Source organism: Zerene cesonia, chromosome 13 (genome assembly GCF_012273895.1).
Source record: "Zerene cesonia ecotype Mississippi chromosome 13, Zerene_cesonia_1.1, whole genome shotgun sequence".
In the NCBI taxonomy this organism is placed as follows: Eukaryota; Metazoa; Arthropoda; class Insecta; order Lepidoptera; family Pieridae; genus Zerene; species Zerene cesonia.
The window spans coordinates 5,680,513-5,699,601 of record NC_052114.1 but is presented as its reverse complement, the minus strand read 5'-3'; the positions used below and the strand labels follow the sequence as shown (position 1 = coordinate 5,699,601).

The window sequence follows — 19,089 nt, the reverse complement described above, 5'->3', positions numbered from 1 at the left end:
GCATTAATTGCTCAAAATAGAAAAAAAGCTTGATAGCACCTAGAAGATTAGTTTTACTTTGAGTCTGATACGATGATTAATTGGTGATTAATATAGATAGCATTCTATAATCAATCTATCACTTTAATTATTATCGAACAATCCCTTGATATACCATCCTTAGAATAGTCGTAAGCTGAATCGCGCTACACACGTGACACAATTACTCAAGCACATTTACTTTAAATTAGGCAACCTAGAAGACGAGTACCGCTGCGAGGACTGGCGGCTGTTATTGTTGACCACGTGAGCGTAGTGACCGTGGTGTGGATGTGGGTGGCGGTGGCCGTGCGAGCAGGAAGAGGGGCACGCGCCGTAACGCCGCCGACCCATCTCCGGTGATGTTATCGGGCTCTCCGTTGATGGCATCGGCTTCAGCATGCGCTTTAAAGTACTCGAATCTGTAAGTGGGTTACTGTTAGTATTTCTATTCGGAATCGAAAGTATGTAAAGGCGTTATACACAATGTATCATTAGTATTGAAACTAACGCACCTAGTGTAGGTTATATTTTTTGTTTTTAAACCATGTTTATTTATGTGAATTTACGTTCGTTTATTTTCTATAATATATATATCAAAAAATTGTGTAAACAACGAAATATCCTTTAAATATGTTTATTAGTTTAATAAATTTAATAATATGTAATTCAGGTAACCATTTCACAAACTTATTAAATTCCTAACGTAAAAAAGAAAAGTGACAAAATATATACAAATATTATATTCATTTTTCTATCAGACAATATATGTGTTACTTATTTCTATTTTGACATAAATTAAATATAAAACATATTTATTTTCTTAATTTTATATAACCACAGATCAAAGATAAATTTTACATGAGATACAATGAGATCTATGACAACCGTCTTACCCATATTCATATCTTCAGTGCTTTTCGACTTTGTGCGACGTGATCCCGAAGTGTTGTTATTAATCACATTGTGATTATGTACGTGCCTGTCTGACTCGCGAGACTGGAAAACGAATATATCAAAATAGTTACTAATATTAATACTAAGAAGTTAGTAATGCGTCGAAACACTGTTCTGTGCATTTATTTGCACATGGATATTCCAACACCACAAATTTACATGGAGTAATTAGTTAGCATTCATTGTTCTAGGTTTATGTCAGCGAAAAACATACATAGAAATTTAAATGTGAATTTGACACTAGGATTGATGATATGATCATCCTGCTTACAATAAGCGGAAACATACCTAGGCATTTTGTTGCTCGAAATCTCATGATATTCAGTTTACATTAGAAAATAAAATGCTAGAGGTAATTTGTTATTCAACACCTTTGTTTGAAGAATTTATGAACTATATGCCTACCATCATAACTTATCTGTTTTGAGTAAATCATGTGAGATAATTTTCAAGGCCCATTTGTAAATATTTATTTGACAATTACCGATTCATTTCCATCGCCATAATCAATGCTCTTTGGCATGTGTTGCAAATGCTCCTTCCCAGCACGTGTCGATGTTGCTGAGGATTTAGACGACGTCAGTGTACCTCCGGCCTGTACGCCCTCAGATTTGAGATCTTGGCCATGTTGATTTGTAGTTCCAGTGTTGGCTTGAGCTGTATCTTCAGCGGTCTGAAATTAAGAATTGATAAAATTATTCATTAAATTATTTTACTGTTCAATACAAACGAAAAAATATTGACAAGCAAGCTAATTATCTTTCGTTATTGACTTCTTAGCTTTTACAAAGTGTAAAGGTGAGCTTATAAAAGCAATGAAATCACGATTTTATCCTCTCAATAATCTGAATGTATTACAATAAAACTTACGCTAGTGCCATGTGTGCCAACAGAAGCAGTAACTGTCTTAGGCGCAGTGGAAGTGTTGGTAGTCATTGTGGAAGTTTCTTGCGACTTGGGGGGGCGCGCCGGTGGTTGAGTGTCGCTCTGACGGGCTGCCGCTGTGCAACCATTTATTATATTAATAATCATTCCGTTCGGCATAACGCAGTTCTTCACTTGGTTATTAATTTGAAAAGCGTTGAAGAATTCATTTATATTGTCGTATATTTCATTTTTAGATTTAATAATAACTTGCTAGGAAAATTGATTTAAAACAAATTTCATTATTTTTTATATTAGGGTTTAATTACATGGTCGTCGACAATCGTGTAATAGCATTCTGAATTATCTAGAGGTTTTAAAACGGAAAAGTACTTGAGAGTTTAGCAAAGTCTGTTTAAAATGCTGTGTGGGTATGAATAAATTACTTTTTAAATTGGAAGTTTTATGAAACTCGATTTATTCACAAATGTTGTACATAGTCATATTATTTGTTGTATATGAGATTTAACGAAATGAACAGAGTTTTATACAGTTCATTAATACAGAGGGATTCGGCCTCAATAATGAGAAGAAGGCCAAGCACTAAAAGTGTTAGACGGGCTATAATAAGATATTTCATTAACATTCTTTCGTAATATTATTAAAGAATCTTATATCTTTTTACGCTCAAAGCAAAAATCGCTAAAATAATACAATAGGTAATGTCTTTTATTAATTATGGATTCATCAAATTTTGTGTCAAAACAAAATCAATTCATATTTATTCATGTCCACTTGTAACGAATCTTTGCAAATTAAACTAATAAATGTATGTCTAAATAATAGTGTATGCAAAATTTCACTCTTATAGCTCATTTTTCAGGTAGAAAATACGGGAGCTAGTTACGCAACAATTCTTATTTTTAACAGATATAACCATTGTTATTGGACAAGAACAAATACACATGTGCTACGCACCGAAAGTGGCACTGAACCTATACGATGAGTGATGACTTAGATGACTTACGTTTAGGTGGTTGTTGTGCGGTCGGCTGGGTGCTGGCGACATTGTCGTATAGCGATGTGGAGGATGTGGCGGCGGCGACCTTCTCTGAGCGGCCCGCGCCCGCCGCGCTCGCGTCTGTTTCTATAGCGCGAGTTGTTGTACGCGGTAATGTTGATGAGCCTACACGCATATACTATGCGTTAGGTTTCAAACTGACGCGAATACCGCTAGTTTATGTTAAATTACAATTGGGAAAGGAGCCGCCATCTCGTAAATTGTATTCAATAAAAACCGTTACATGAGTAGATAATGTGCCTTATCTAGGTACAACTTTTTTATCAATTCTAGTTCCTTTTTAGTAACGGCGTAGGCACTACTACTTATATGATTTTATTAGCTTTTATAGAGAATTTGTCTGTCAACCGACCACTTGTAACGCTCAATTATAGTGAATTTAAAAAAAAATCACTTGATCTAAATATATTTGACGAATTTACGCAGGATCTTTGCAACAAATTATTTATATTACTCATTTTTCGCGTAAAGGATCACCGAGGCTGTTGAAAAACAATAAAACTTCCAGTTTTTCATATCCAAATGCTTGTAGTGAATAGGATTATTCACACACGACTTCGAAAATAACATCTCCTTTCCCTTACCAATACTTCCAAAACAAAGAGGTTTTTCTTTACTTTCAGAATTCGCGTAGTTTTATATGTAACACTTGCAATGATTCCAATATTTTATCATTCCTATGCAAATATTGTAATGAGAATGAATGGGGAATTTTTTATATGTATTTGAAGAAATCTTTTCATGTTGTATTAATTTCTGTTACAATCAGAATGATAAATGCGCAACAGTGCTGTAGATTTAAAACTAATGTATTTTGTTAATCAATCGGTCTTACGCTGAACAAATAATGCTACTAATATTACAAGATGCTTTAAATATTCTTTTCTACTAGTATTCCAAAAATTAATTTCATTGAATCAAATATCTGTTGTAATAATTAAATTTTCAATATTAACTCATTTTTATTGACATCTTGCCATAATAAAGTTACATAATACATAGGACAAATAAAAAACTTTTCAAATTATAGCGTACTGACTAGGATATACTAGTTGTAATGGTGTTGTTTTAAAAATACTGTGCCGTTTATTGTTTAAAGACGTGTCTCAAACAATCTGTGTGGGATTCTCTCGAATTCATTGCGCCTACCTATATTTGTGTAGGCATAATTTTGATAAATAGCAATTTACTTACGATATCTTGGATCTTGAGCTCTCAACCTTGCATATTGCTCCTGAGTCATGCAAGTACATTGTGGTTCTCGACCGTAGGTGAGACTGTAAAAGATATATTTTGAGTATCTTAGATTATCTATGAAGTACTTGTTCTATATTATTATGTATAAGGAATTGGATTTATTTATTTCTTATTCTCTTATTTGGGTTTTGAATGAAATATGGATTATACTTTAATATGATTCTGAAATAGTGAAATGTTCATTAATGATACAAAATAAATGATTTTATATAAATATTATCTCTTGCGTATTACCATTTGTTCTTGAATCTTCTCATACATTTTGCTTTACCTATTTTTCTTATATTTCAAGTAATACCATTTAAAGCTCACAATAAATACAAATAATAATCGACACAATTTTTTTTAGAAAGAGATGATTTGATACATAGAAAGGAGATTTTGAACTGAAACTCCTATCACAAATAAATAAACGCATAATTATACCTTGATCGGTTTGGACTAGCTGGTGTGGAGACTGGTTTCCGCTTGGTTTTGAACTTCTGTTTGCTCCCTGGTGGCTCCAGTTTCAGGCTGTAGCTCGACGATGCCTTCCGTGAGAATTTAAATGAAGGCGACTATAATAAAATATCGCTTGATGAATGAATTGTTGATGATGATAAATAAAGAGCAAAAGATAATAAAATAGTAAATTTAAGTATATATGAAGCGACATACATATTTTAAATTTCGAAACGAAAATAAATAAGATAACTGAATCACTACATAAGAAACTATGATGAGTTATTTTCTTCCTCCTTAGGATGAAAATTGTATTTTTCATAATTATTTAAAATAGTATCTTTCATATAATTTGAAATACCTTTCTGTAGTCCTGTCGCTTCTAACAGACATTCAAATGACAAAAATCATGTTTTAATCAAAAAATAATGGAGAAACAATCTATTTAAAATTTATTTTAATTTGATGAAAAGTAAAGTTAATGATGGTGCTGTAACCAAAAAATCCACTTACGCAACATTCTCTAAACTGCTTTGCATCAATCGGGGATGTAAAGTTGAGACCCCAAGTATCATTCGTCATGGGGTCCTTCCAGTAGACGAAGCATTCGGATGCTTGCCCGATACGCGTACCTGGAATATGTAAAATATTTGAATGGATCCTATCAAAAAGATTTTTTATATTTACAAATATCTAGACGTTCGTCCAGGTTTCGCCCGGATATCAAGATTCCTATGTTATCCCAAGGCAGTATAAAATCAGGGTAAAAAGTATCCTATCACGCGAGTCAGGTTATACCCTGTCTATGTAGGTACCTAAATTCATAAAAATCCAAACAATCTGACTTCCACATTTATGATATTAGTGTTAAGTGTGATTTATTATTTGATTGCATGGAAAATAAAATTATTTTGAAATTTGGCTCTAGTGAAAAAACTGGACACTATACAATCAAACTAAAAGTCAAAGAATTATATGTTCTTTAGCATCTTAGTTTTAATTCTGATTTCAAAACTATTTTACATAACTCATAAACACTTAAATATTTTCTGATAAATATTCCTGAGAATGTTTTGAAAGAAACGTTGATTTATATAATATTAAGTAACTCATGTTACTACTGAAATTGTTCAAAAATTCTATATGCCATAAAAAGAAAATGTCGTAGTACAAATTCTCCATACTTTTGTACGTGCGGATTTCGGTCGATTGCTATGTTGGTACATACCTAGTACCTACTATCTAGAGTAAATTTAAAACTGGGTTACAGTCGCGACTAGCTTGTAATTCTTGTATACTCGTAAAATCCACTTCAACGTTGTTTAAATGTACGTGGACTTGAGCACACAATATTAGCACTACATAAATATTTTTATAATATATACCTGTTTTGCATTTACTGTAATGTTTTAACATTAACTTTTGGTTGCACTTTGATGAATGTTTAATGATTTTGTTATGAAGATGTATATAACGTTATTTACAAAGGGTGCATTAGAAAAACATTTGTACAAGTCAGGGTCAACGACCTTATTATGTTTTGATGTTTTACATTGGACAGCGCGTACATCAAAGAATGGTCAAGTTTAATAGAGTAACGTAATTGTTATGTAATTTTAATAGAATATAATTTATTTTTTTTAGTTTTATAGCATTGAAACGCTTTATAAATGAGAAATTTTGAAAGAATAGAAAAAATTTGATCACGAGGCAGGATTCGAATCCAAAAATTTCTCATTTATAGAACATTATTGCTTAAAAATAGTGTAAAACAATCCTGAAAACATAATCAATACAACGCGGATATTAATTGAACTAGTCTGTTTTTCACAATACTGTATGTTGTTATATTTAGCACATGCGTTCTACTTTTTGAATGAATACGATCACTGCTCAGTTATCACTCTTTCTTTTAGATTTAAAGCAAATCACCGTTAGTTTTAAATTACTATTTGTTTCTTTTTATTGTAAGCTTTTTAAGGTAAAACATAAATATGGCATCGACCTCATTCTAGAGTTATTCATTACGCAATTTAAAAGTACATTAAACATATAAAGTTTAAAAATAATATGTGACGCATTCGTATATCGTGAATATAATGTCACGTGTCATTTAATTTCTGTAACACTTATTGTGAACTAGGTAATCGTCTCGACTCCGCCTGGATAGACTTGGCTCCTATGTTTTTCGAAACTACTATCCATAATTCAAGGGAAGATAAATCTTTATTAATAAATTTGCAATATACATATCTAGTAAAAATAAAGAAATAATCATACGTACCAGGCTGCAATAGTCTAACATCGAGGATCTTGTCGACTTGTGAGTTATATGCGGTGATATGAAACACGCATTCGGGAGAGTCTTGGATACAGGTGATGTTAACTGGCACCAAGTCTTCGGAGACTTGCTGCCACTTCACAGTGCCTGCTCCGCTCGCAGACACGTGGAATACCTCCGCCCATAGTCTGTAATACAACGATACAACAACATTTTATCATTATTAATGGTGCCGTCGTTATATTGCCCGGATCTTTTAATTCTATACATAATAGGTTGCGTGAATGAATGTTTTTAATGGGCTGAGTAATTCTAGAAATATAGAATACATCATCTTTTTCATTTGTTATATATTTAAGGTTTTAACATAGTTTAAAACTCAAGCACAACCTATAGTAGTGTTATAAGCTTTATCATAAAATATGATTATGTTTACAACTAAATAACTCAAAAAACTCTTACAAGTGTTCAATTTATTATAGCAATTAACAAAAATTTAAGATTAGTGTTTTAAATAGTGATAAGTAAGGTACCTAAAGACTCTATTTGTTAAAAGGCTTGGTGTTTAAAACAAATTAAACGTGTTTTATGTTATTTATAATAATAGTCACATAAATTGAAATTAATTGCACATTTAATGTAGGCTATTATTTTATAAAATTGTCAAGCAGAACTTCATCTATCTTATAACATTTATATTAACACGCTTGTATTTGATTTATCCGTTAGTTTGTTTGTAAGCGACTCTTATAGTCTCTATTTTATCCCACTTTACAAGGACTGTTACATACTATATATCGCTACTGTATTCTCATGGGACTTAATATATCTATTTTCCAAACTATATTGGTTAACAAAAAAGTAGAAATTTAGAAGACAGAGAAGGATTGACCTTTCAATGTCCACGATTGTATGGTAGCTCTCGTCTAAATACAGACCTCAATAGATGTCCATCACGGCGTCTTGAATTCTGCCACGGGCTGTCCTCATATCGGTACGCCTTGCGGAGGATCGGCGCGCAAGAGCAAGATAGTTTGTTGCCCATTGTGCGCGCGCCGCATTCGGCGCACTGAACTACGCTGCCTGCAAAACATATCACTGCTCGCTAGTATTTCACAATTTGTATTGGAAACAACATACTTAATAAGGAAATTCTCTATTTCTGCTTGTCAATTTGAACGTAATTAGCCGGGAAATGCCACTGACAACGTTTTAATACTGTACCTGAACATTCATCTGAGCTATCTTTAGAAGCTTAATGTATTGAATATGATTTTGGCCTTTAGAGTACTATAGAAGAGTAATAAAAAACCTTCAAATCACAAATATAAAAGCTGTTAAAGACACATTCATATGGTCCCATGTATATTATATGATAAGGGGAGTGATTGTTAGATTTCTAATAGTATATAACATAAATACCCGTGGTCCCGTGATGTCACCAGGTGCCATCAGACCGCGACAAAGAGTGCCCGCGGTTCAGACTCTGAGAGCGTTGCGTTCCGTGTCTGTGATGATGCTTTACAACTCCATGCTGCAAGTTACATCAGTTCATTACGTCATATACAAAACGAGTTATTTATTCAATTAACATATATTTATCATCCACTTCACCAAGGATCTTCATATCTATTCAAAATAAACTAAGAAAATATCACACCATTATATGAAAATATTTTTATACACACGTTTTATTTTCATTTTTATATATTTTATTTTTGTTTATTTAATGGGGATTATCAATATATACATTTAGTAGTTTTATTATTTTAGTATTCATTTTAAAACTTCCAGCATGCATATAATTAATATGGATCTTATTCATTTTAAAGCTTAATGTAATATATTATACATTAAATACAACATCCTAGAATGAGACCCATATTCTTTTATTTTAAACGATTGAGCTACAGCATAAAATAAAAAAGCAGGCACACTATTGAAATATACAAAAAAATGTTATGTTAAAGCCGTTATGTATGTAACTGATGCTAATTTGATTTTAAGAAACTGAAACAAGGCATGTCATGTCTATGTTAGCTCGGAAACAGCGTCTATCTGTCTAATAATAGTCAATCATCATCCAATCACATCTAAAGTCTAAACCTGTGAATGCATTACTTAGACATTAAATTGTACAACTAGAAGAGAACGAAACATGAAAGTATAATTTGCATAGCGGCTTCTGGAATATATTTTGATTTAGTTCCGAAGCCCTACAATGAACTATGTGTGACGCTGACCTATACTCATCAGTGAATCACTTGTAAATATTGTAACAGCATGTAGACAAATATATGTTAAAACAGCTACTATCTCATGTACTCATAAAATATATGTCCCATACTATATATACTATACTATATATGTCCTACAATTGACTGAATGTGTTGCGTAGTTATATTTTCAAGTTTTTATTGATTTTGTGCAATATCTAAGTCCATTCTATCAAATAGTAATTAAAATTCAAGCGTCGCATTTCGTTCTTGACGTTGAGCCTTCAACCGTGAGAGATAAATTATGTATGTGTATGTGGGTCAACCTATTTAACCACGAAATTTATAGAAATAAGTATATTAATGTTATCCGTTGAAAAAATTATCTTGAAATGTATGTTTACAATAATTAAGAATCTTTTAGATGCTAATAATAAATATAGAACAAAAATATTGTTTGCCAAAAATTTCGTATCTTAAAAATGGTACTTTTTAGAATTTACGCCAATATTTACTTTTGACCTTATTGTTACCAATTGAACAATAGGTTAATGTAAATATTTAAATATTATTAAGGGATTAAAAGTTGTCTATATTCGTCACTATATTTTAGCATCAATTATAGATTTAATAAGTGCAAGATCATGCATACATTCTTACATTATCATCACAATACTGTGCAAATTGTCTTTCTTAATTATTTTATTTTATTATTTTAGTATTAAATGACACAAGTGCCTACATTACAGCAACACGGAAGGGAGTGGGTACAAACACTTCAAGTGCAAATTAAACGTATTACGAACCTCGAAATTATTCCAATTTTGCGAAGAAAATTTAGCAGCCTCCACACTTTCTTTAGCACCCATGATTATTTAATCGCGATTCCACTTAAATGAAATATATGTAAATTCTATTGTATGCGTACTGCGTTCGTGACACTGTGACAATGTGCGCTACGACTGTGCTCTCTGTGGAGAGTCAGGTTGAATAAACATTAAATACCTCTAACGTTGCTCGTTCATAAAGTTTAAATATTCACAGCGACGAATGTAATATGAAGGGTGTATGTTGCAGCGAGCAAGCGCACGGGGCGTGCGGAACGTGGGTGCAGGCGCGGCGTGTAAACACCGCCAGCTGGCTCTGGAGCGCTCAAACGAGTCGCCGCAGCCCGACCCACTCGCGCCGCAAGCGCTACCGATCGACCACCGCACCGGTCTATCTACTGAGCTACTTTCAGCTTTACCTGCCACCTATCGAACTAGCACTACTTTTGATAACACCATTATATCCCTATATGCGTCTTAAATATGCGTCAACGCGTTAGAGCAAACGGTGCGATAGGTCGACACCGGCGGCTCCGTTAAACATCAGAGCGGACTGGGTCGTGAGTGGAGCGTGCGTGGCGGCGCTGTGGCGCACGTCGCCGGTCGCCGGTGCGCACCGACCGCCCGAAAGCCGAGACGCACCGACGCCCAAACCTAGCAAAAGATATGACGGCCAGCGCCCAACGTTTACTATTCACGTTTCAATTTCAGATAAACTATACAAAATACATGCAACGGCACATATACTTCGATACTTTATGTACAAATTCTTAATCAATAAATTAAATTAGGGTATGCGAGATCTTTCAGTTATAATAATTGTAATATGTGATGAGATTAAGGAGATCATCAATGAGTTCTCGGTGAGGTGCGGCGCGGTGTGGGGAGGGGTACTGCGCGCGCACTTTTCCCGAGACATTCGATTTTGGTCCATGACTGTTGGATGCTTTCTGTGGTCTACCAAGTGATTTAATGGTTCATTTCAGGCTAAAGTATCGAGCAGATAACTTGTTATTAAAAATATTTTGCATTACAATAGTAAAATAGACACAAAACATACAAAGGTCACACAAACCCTATAAAATGTTAAAATTAAAAATCATTCACCATCACGATATCTAAAATGAAAACACCCACATGAGATTATAAAACTGTATTCTATTTTCAGGTCATGTACTAATATTAACACCAGTATGCAATTTATTCTATAGATGTTACGAATAAAATCATAAATTGTCTATTTTAAAAACAACATCTCTAAACAGATTGTATTATATATATATTTCCTTCGCAACAGAGTACGCTACTTGTCACTGCCAGTAGGTAATGTTATTGAATATCGATGTGAATAATAATATAATGAGTAGTCACAGTCAATACGTCGAGTAACAAAAATATTTATCGTTATAATCAAACCATTACAGGTAGATGTCTGGCTGACAACACATAGGTGGCCTATCATATCTTTGACTAACTAACTAATGGAAAAAATATCTTAAACATCTAATTTCCTGAATGTTTTACTATGTAATGGAATTGAGCAGTTGCGTATTGTTCAAAATAAGATCTGAACTTCCACACATATAAAAAAACTACATATATACAAAAACGTGAGTGGTTAAAACGTTGATATCAAACGTGAATTAAACCTTATATATGAAATTATAACCTAATTTTTCATTTACGTAACTATAACCCTATGTGAAAAATTGAGTTATTAAATTGAACACGTTAACCATATCATCAGTTGAAATATATTCAGTTTCACTGAAACTTAATGACTGACATAACTAGATGTTTGGATATATATTTTATAATAAGACATCAACATTCTGGTGGTTTTTGCGAATGGTTACCGTTTTTTCAAACTTATTTTTACAAGATATAAAAGAAAGTTTTATTATACATTCAATACGTCACTTTTGTTTGATTCTTCAATGCAATTAAATTAATCACTATTCCTAATATTTACTTTTTTTATTATTTGTACTATCATTTTATAAGTACCTGTACATACTTTTATAGTGCGAATAGCACACAATACTCATGAGCAGATCCGTAATAATTACGAAGTCGTGAACTTGTTGCGCATTTTTAGTAGCTGCAGAATAGGAAAATGAGCTACAGATATACGAGTATGTGAGTTCTCGATACCTTAACTTAGTCCTTTTACTCTCTCGCTAGCTGGCTTAAGGACTGCGTTTTATAAAGAAGACGAATAATCAGAGAAACACGAGTTTTGCAACAAAAAATCCTACAGAACAGAAAAAGTTCAATTCGTTATTCGTATTTAAAAGAACAGCTAATTGTTGAATAAAACCTCTTTTAATAAATTTGACCAGCAGGCCATTTTAAATATTGTTAAAAAATAAAAACGTGTTGTTATCTTTTTATAACGGAAAAATAGCAAAAAGGTAAAATTCAATTGGTTGCTCATATTATAAATTTGAGATTGAATATTATTAAATATGGAGTCGCAATTTATATAATGAGGAAAATTCAAAAATAGAATAAGCATTACAGCGTGCGTCTTGCAAGTCCACTTAAAAAAGGCATACACGTGTACAGGGTGTACACCCTTACGGGTTGGGTGTACCTTAACCCGCGTTTTCAACCCACAGCACCACTGACTAGCACTTCAAAGGTTTTCCTCTATCCCTTTTTCCCCCTCTCTTCATAACACGAACAACACCTCTCAATGAGAATTCTGACGTAGCGCTTTACCATATCTAATCGTAAATAAACCATGGGCAAACATATAAAAAAAGACTAGACACTTTATTAAGATATCTCAAATGAGCAAAACGTTTTCTTCTTTTAAGCAAGCAAAAAAATTCAGACCTTCGAACTCTTTGAATAGTTAGTGTTCTAAAGAATAATAAGCGGCTTACGTGAAAACACTGCAAGGAGCAGATATTGGAGGAATGCGAAAAGCGAGGCCTTGGAAGGAACCAAGAGGATATTTGCTGCTTTAAACGCTTTTCGAAATAAACGCAGTTATGAAATTATTATACAGTATATCCACTCTTTCCGTAGACCGACAAGACATTAATTAGTACTTGAAGATAAACCTATAAAATTTTAAATAACGAAACATTTTTTGTCATTTTATTATTACTAGCTGTGACCCGCGGTTGAAACCGCGTAAGTCCGTATCCCGTAGGAATATCGGTATAAAAAGTGCCTATGTGTTATTTCAGTTGTCCAGCTATCTACGCAGCAAAATAGTATTATTATTCACTAATAGATGTCAGGAAAAAAAAACACGAATAAAACACGAATATGACATTTTCTACAAAAAATTCCTAGCTAGATCGATTTATCGCCCCCGAAACCCCCTATATACTAAATTCCATGAAAATCGTTTGAGCCGATTCCGAGATTCCAATTATATATATATATACAAGAATTGCTCGTTTAAAGGTATAAGATATAAAGATTTTCAAAGACATTTATACTAAGGAAAACATACAAAGCAGTTGTACTGTCGTGATGCTACGTAATATAAAAGTGTGCTTATCAAAAAGTGATATCCATATAATATGAATATGTTGTTATTTGTTATTTATAATATTTTTTAAGATTTTATAGATAGCACTTTGACCTGATCTTGCCTGGTCACACCACACATATATCCTAACGTATCCAAAAGAATGTTACTTGCGATATATTTCCTTTACTGCCCACGAAAATCTTAATTCTTCTACACTTTTCATATCAAACATAATACTAGCGTATTCTTTGTAACTACAAGTAAAATCGTGTAAATTAAATAAGAACCGCAATGTATATTCGATGCAAGTAGGTCAATATTGTCAAATCATCTAAACATCTAGAGATATAAACATCAGTCGGCTGGTTAGCTTGGGATTAATGTCCGGAAGTAAAGAGCTAAATCTGTTAAAAATAATCAAAAAATGTCAGCATATGCAGTGAGTGAGTGAGCATTCTTTTTGATTTAGATTTTCATTCATTTATACCCCACTCAAATTATATTCATTTTATTACGTATTTTTAAATTGTGTCATATACCTAATGTGTAAGATATTAAACTGATATATCAGGCATGTAAATTTCAATGGTTTGCTATAATATATAATGTATATTATATATAGTTATATCTTTAGTAGTTCTTTAAAAAAGAAAACGAAAATTTTAGTAAGTATATTATCACGATGTATTTATTGTTCTTCTATTATGCCAGTTTCTTTTCGTCGCTTATTTTGCTATGGCTAAAAGTATTCATGAATTGTGATAAAATTAAAACTATGTCGTCATTAACCATTTTTTAATGGTCAATAGGGAAGCCCTTGACCACGATCTCACCAACTGGTAATCTAAAATGGAGCGCGTTTCTCTAGAAGGTACTCGTTCACCCTTTTCTTGAACTGAAGCATAAAATAATAAAACTATAATTTGCGAAATCATTTAGGAACTATTAAAATTATAGACCAAGTAACTTATTATTTTACAAATGGTTTATGCTATACTACGTATATGTCATTGCAATTACCCATTTGTAAATGGAAAATCGGTTCATTACATTTGAATCATGATTAAATACGATGAGGTTAATTAAGGTAACATGAAATAACAATAATTATTATCATCAACTTAATTTACATTTGGATAAAGTTTGTTTCCGTTTTCTGTACCACAATTTTATACTAAAGGACAAATACATACTTACCCCAAGTTTAATTGCACTAGGAATTTAGTAAGGCTGAATGCACTAAAAATTGTATGTATTTATAATCTTAAGAAATTGATAAATACAGGTGTACATGAATATTTTATATTCAAATAACAAGGGAAAATAATCAGTTCCCCTGCTTCCGTGGAATTTTCGGGATGACACTATCCTATACCCTCTGCATCGACTCTTAAACTATCTCGAAGGTAATCTAGTAGGGAGTTATATTTGATTAAAATAAATTACTCCTTACAAGTATGTATATTATCCTCAGTTTCTTCTATACAATCTGCATTTTAAATCACTTATTGTTTCCTAAAATAAAATCTATAGAATAAATATGGAAAATATCTGAATGAAATTTGGTATATCTCTCGAACAAGCCCGCTAATTAAAGTTGTCAGTCATAAGATTTTTAAGGCAATAATAAGACATATGTGCTATTTTATGCGATAATTTTGTTATTACAATCTTTTGTTCTTCCCTTCATCGAGTATGATAATGCAATCTACTAAGACCTTACTGAGAAACAGTTAAACAAATTTAAAAAATTAAAAATTTGCAACAAGGTTTATATGTGACCTCAGCAAATTTGATGATGTTTCTGACGACTCAAATGGCTTACTATCCACCCTATTTTAATTTTCTTCTATTTTGTAAATTTTTAATTGTTCTCTTTCTTTTTGTATACTACAATGGGGAGCCTATGCTAATTCCACCGCTTCTAAACTCTTTTGGACTGTATATGCCGTACGATTTTTTATATTAAGCTAGATATGTTTACTTTAGCTACTTAATACCATATCCTACTGAATTTTCCTGTGGGGTAGGAAATCTGTTGCAGAAACAAGATTTAATTTACAAAAAGACCTATAGGCATACTCGCGTATCAATTATAACATATTGCTAAATTATAATTGATATGCTAGAGATTCACTTCGTTTAACTTTAAGAATTTTAGCATGTTGGCTGTGCCGACATAGTATATATTTAATAAATTCCTTATAGTAGTAATTAAAATAATAATCAGTTATTATTATTTCGTATACGTCTTAACATTACTTTTTACTAGTATAAAGATCAAGAGGTTGTTTATTTGAACGCACTAAACACTACTGACTAACTACTGCACTTAACAAATGGACCGCTAGTGATACAAATAGGTCCGTTAGTTTATAAATTAGGCTTGATCAAAAATTTTGCATCAATGATCGTCAACATCAACCGACAACAATTCACCTAAAGTTGTAATTTAGTCTCATTAATTTCAACGTGACTGGGTTATAAATAAAACAGCAACATTCACATTTATTTTCCTGAATTAGGTTATACTTCCCCCATAAACTATGGTCACAGTCTACAATAAAACCGCTTAAAACATTAAAACAACTTGCTGATCTAATTTTTTTTTCTCGTGTTACGTAATATCGTGAGGTAAAAACAGTTACTATATTTATACACGCCCTTTTCGCTTCAATTAAAAATAAATTAAACATCATATGTGTATGCTTTCTCATTGGTATAATTTGTATTTCTTCTATCGCTCATTAAAAAAAAAATACGAATAAATTCACATCTGGAAAGCTCATCTAAATGTCTCTATATTGGCTGATTTTGCATTGAAGGTATATAATTGATACTTGTGTTAAAATCACACAACAACAGATTGTTATTAACACTTTAATGTACGTGAATTACGCAGTCAAATTTAGACAAATTAAATTCAATTGGTAAATTTTAATGCTAAAATTTGTTTACACGAAAATAACAATAACGTTTTAAACTTTTTTTTGTGTATTTTATTCAAAATTCCCAACGAAACTACGTTATTTTGCTTTATACACGAGAGCATTTGTAACAGCTTATTTACATAGTGCATAATTTAAAATATATTTCAATTGAACGGTGGCAATTTAATGAATTTAAAAAAAATGTTAATAACCTTAAATACATAATATAAGTACAATATATAGTCCGGTCAAATTAGACCAAAAACTGAAAGTGAAGCTACATTTTTTTTTTTTATTTCACAGTCGGCAATGGAGCTGGTGGGACGCCTGACTGTAAGCGCTACCACCGCCCATAACCATTTAGAGAGGCGTCGGAGGTCCATTACAGACTTTACGCGATTTCGAGATTTTTTTGCTGTTTAGATAAAGGTAATTTATGTTATTCTATCGACGAAGCATAAAGAAAATATTGGTTATAGACAATAAAACTCATATTTTCTTAGTATTTAAATCGTATGTAATTTAATTGGATTAAAAAGGTATATACTGTCTTACCGCAATAGTAAGGAATCAGTATCCATCGCCCATACCCCCGGGGGAAATGAAATGGGGGTTCATATTACACAAGGAAGTATAAACTAGAAGAAGAAAATAATATTTAGAGTTTTTTTATTTATATTAGAATTTCAAATGAGCCTTTATTATTTAATAACTCTAAGGCCCGAGATTATTGTGTGTTTGGTTTTTATATAGGATATGCACTTGAATTCGAAAAAGTCCGAAGCGAAAATTATAAACTGATAAATAAATATAAAACATCACAAATATTCTTCCATCCAAAAGATATCCACTCGTACAAAGGATAGACCAAATTGAGTAAGAAAAAAAAAATATAGAGGAAAATAAAGTGATTATAAAATACTTTAAATAGCAATACTAATGTTAATAATCGTTGGTCTAATACATTTTTTTTATCACCAGTAAGTTTATATATCTATATAAATTAGAATATGATTTGTTTAGATCTCCTTACTACGATTATATTCAAATTTAGGTTAAGAAAAATTTGCAGTGTCAAATCAATATATTATAAATAATATTTTTCTCGATCTGATCAGTTATTTCCAGTTTTAGTGTAAAGGAAACATGTACACGCTTTTCGGAGGTGCGCATGCCCTACGTCCGTGATTCATATCTAGGTTCCATCAAGTCATATTCTTCATATATTCTTCAGAGGAATGCAATCAAAAATATTCAATTATATCTAATGAAATAAAACCAGAGTACTGGTATCGAGTAAGCCATTGTACCAACTATTAATAAAGATTATATTTTATGTGACCTTACTAAATAATATATTATTTAAAGAGTAAAATATACATTTAGATACATTAAAATTGGAAGCTTTCTGTTTGATAGTATTTATGAATATGTACGTATACATGAGTTTTGAGGTCATGGTCCGAGCAAACGTTTTAAGACACTCATGCGAACGGAATTGCAGGCAAAGTAGGCAAGCCCTTCAGATGCGAATACAAATTTATAGACGCAATTTTAATATTCAGTAATCTAAAATAAAGTTGTTGCATCTTATCTAATATGATGAAGTATAATTCAGCTAATAAAAGATTAAAATATCTCTAAATATTTTGCTGTCATGCTAAAACTAACATTCAAGTCTTGAAAACTATGGTGTTGTTAAATGATAAGAAGTTAAATCTATATGTAATCTAATATAATAACAATTGTATAATGAAACTAGAATGAATCTATAATATAATTTTCTATATAAGACATCTAATGTTTGCGAATGATGGCTTTTACAAGAATGAGTCTTTCTTCAAGTGATCGTTTTCGGAAGCTTATTTGAAACAGTATGATGGCTCTAATATCTATTAAGCAATGTCGTAACACTACGTTTTCCTAATCAGCCACATTTAACTTACCATAGGAACATAAGTGCGAAATATAGTCCAAAAATTTTTAGGTTATTATAACTGATTGATATAATTGCACATTATAATGTTGCCTCGATCACGACTGTACAACTCAAGAAATTAATCATATCTATTAAACATTTAATAAATATGTATAATGATTGCGGTTTGTTCAACGCTTAGGTATAGTTATCTATGAATACTTCCATTATTACATAAACTCCTCATATAATAGGAGAGCAGTTAGATGCTTTGACTTCTTTTCTAGGGATAATTTTACAGGATAAAGTAGTTACTCGATCATAATTCAATAATTATTAAAATTCATAATATAGCTACATAAGGGTATCTATTATAAAATGAAATCTATTTATATTAAGAACAAATAAACATTACGACATTAAGTAATCTAAAATAGAGTCTAAGTTTACTTAAATATGTTTTTAATCAATAATATACAACTGTATGGCGAATTTTCAGCGTTATTAAGGAGATGTTATTAAGGAAAGACATCTATGCGTTAAGGTAATATGGACGATGTAGAGCCTAAGCGGTACTTAAACGTGATCGCGTGCACAGTGTCGTAATGCACCTGCTAATTGTGTTCGATACGGTGTGAAGATCAGAAAGTGAAACGTCAAGTGATTTGCACTATATTCGAGTCGAGCGAGTGAGTGACGCCCGTCGGATCGGAGCGCGGCGCGGCACACACTGGGGCGGGCGGCACGGCAACGTTACGTCAGTGAGGGGCGAAAGTCGCGGAGGGTGGGCGGGGAGGGGGACAAGG

General features: G+C 32.2%; 1 protein-coding gene across 1 annotated transcript in view; it reads right to left on the bottom strand.

The window, feature by feature from the left end:
- LOC119831579 overlaps nucleotides 1-10,530 on the bottom strand; it is a 74,749-nt gene extending 64,219 nt beyond the window's left edge. Inside the window, exons 1-12 of the mRNA XM_038354993.1 lie at nucleotides 9,922-10,530; nucleotides 8,322-8,433; nucleotides 7,838-7,982; nucleotides 6,903-7,087; nucleotides 5,132-5,250; nucleotides 4,604-4,734; nucleotides 4,115-4,197; nucleotides 2,867-3,025; nucleotides 1,846-1,976; nucleotides 1,460-1,648; nucleotides 915-1,017; nucleotides 221-440 (exon numbers count right to left, since the gene is read on the bottom strand). Coding sequence (XP_038210921.1) covers nucleotides 221-440; nucleotides 915-1,017; nucleotides 1,460-1,648; nucleotides 1,846-1,976; nucleotides 2,867-3,025; nucleotides 4,115-4,197; nucleotides 4,604-4,734; nucleotides 5,132-5,250; nucleotides 6,903-7,087; nucleotides 7,838-7,944 — 1,427 coding nt within the window. The 5' untranslated portion in view covers nucleotides 7,945-7,982; nucleotides 8,322-8,433; nucleotides 9,922-10,530. The remainder of the gene's footprint in view (nucleotides 1-220; nucleotides 441-914; nucleotides 1,018-1,459; nucleotides 1,649-1,845; nucleotides 1,977-2,866; nucleotides 3,026-4,114; nucleotides 4,198-4,603; nucleotides 4,735-5,131; nucleotides 5,251-6,902; nucleotides 7,088-7,837; nucleotides 7,983-8,321; nucleotides 8,434-9,921) is intronic.
- Between the last annotated feature and the right edge of the window lie 8,559 nt (nucleotides 10,531-19,089).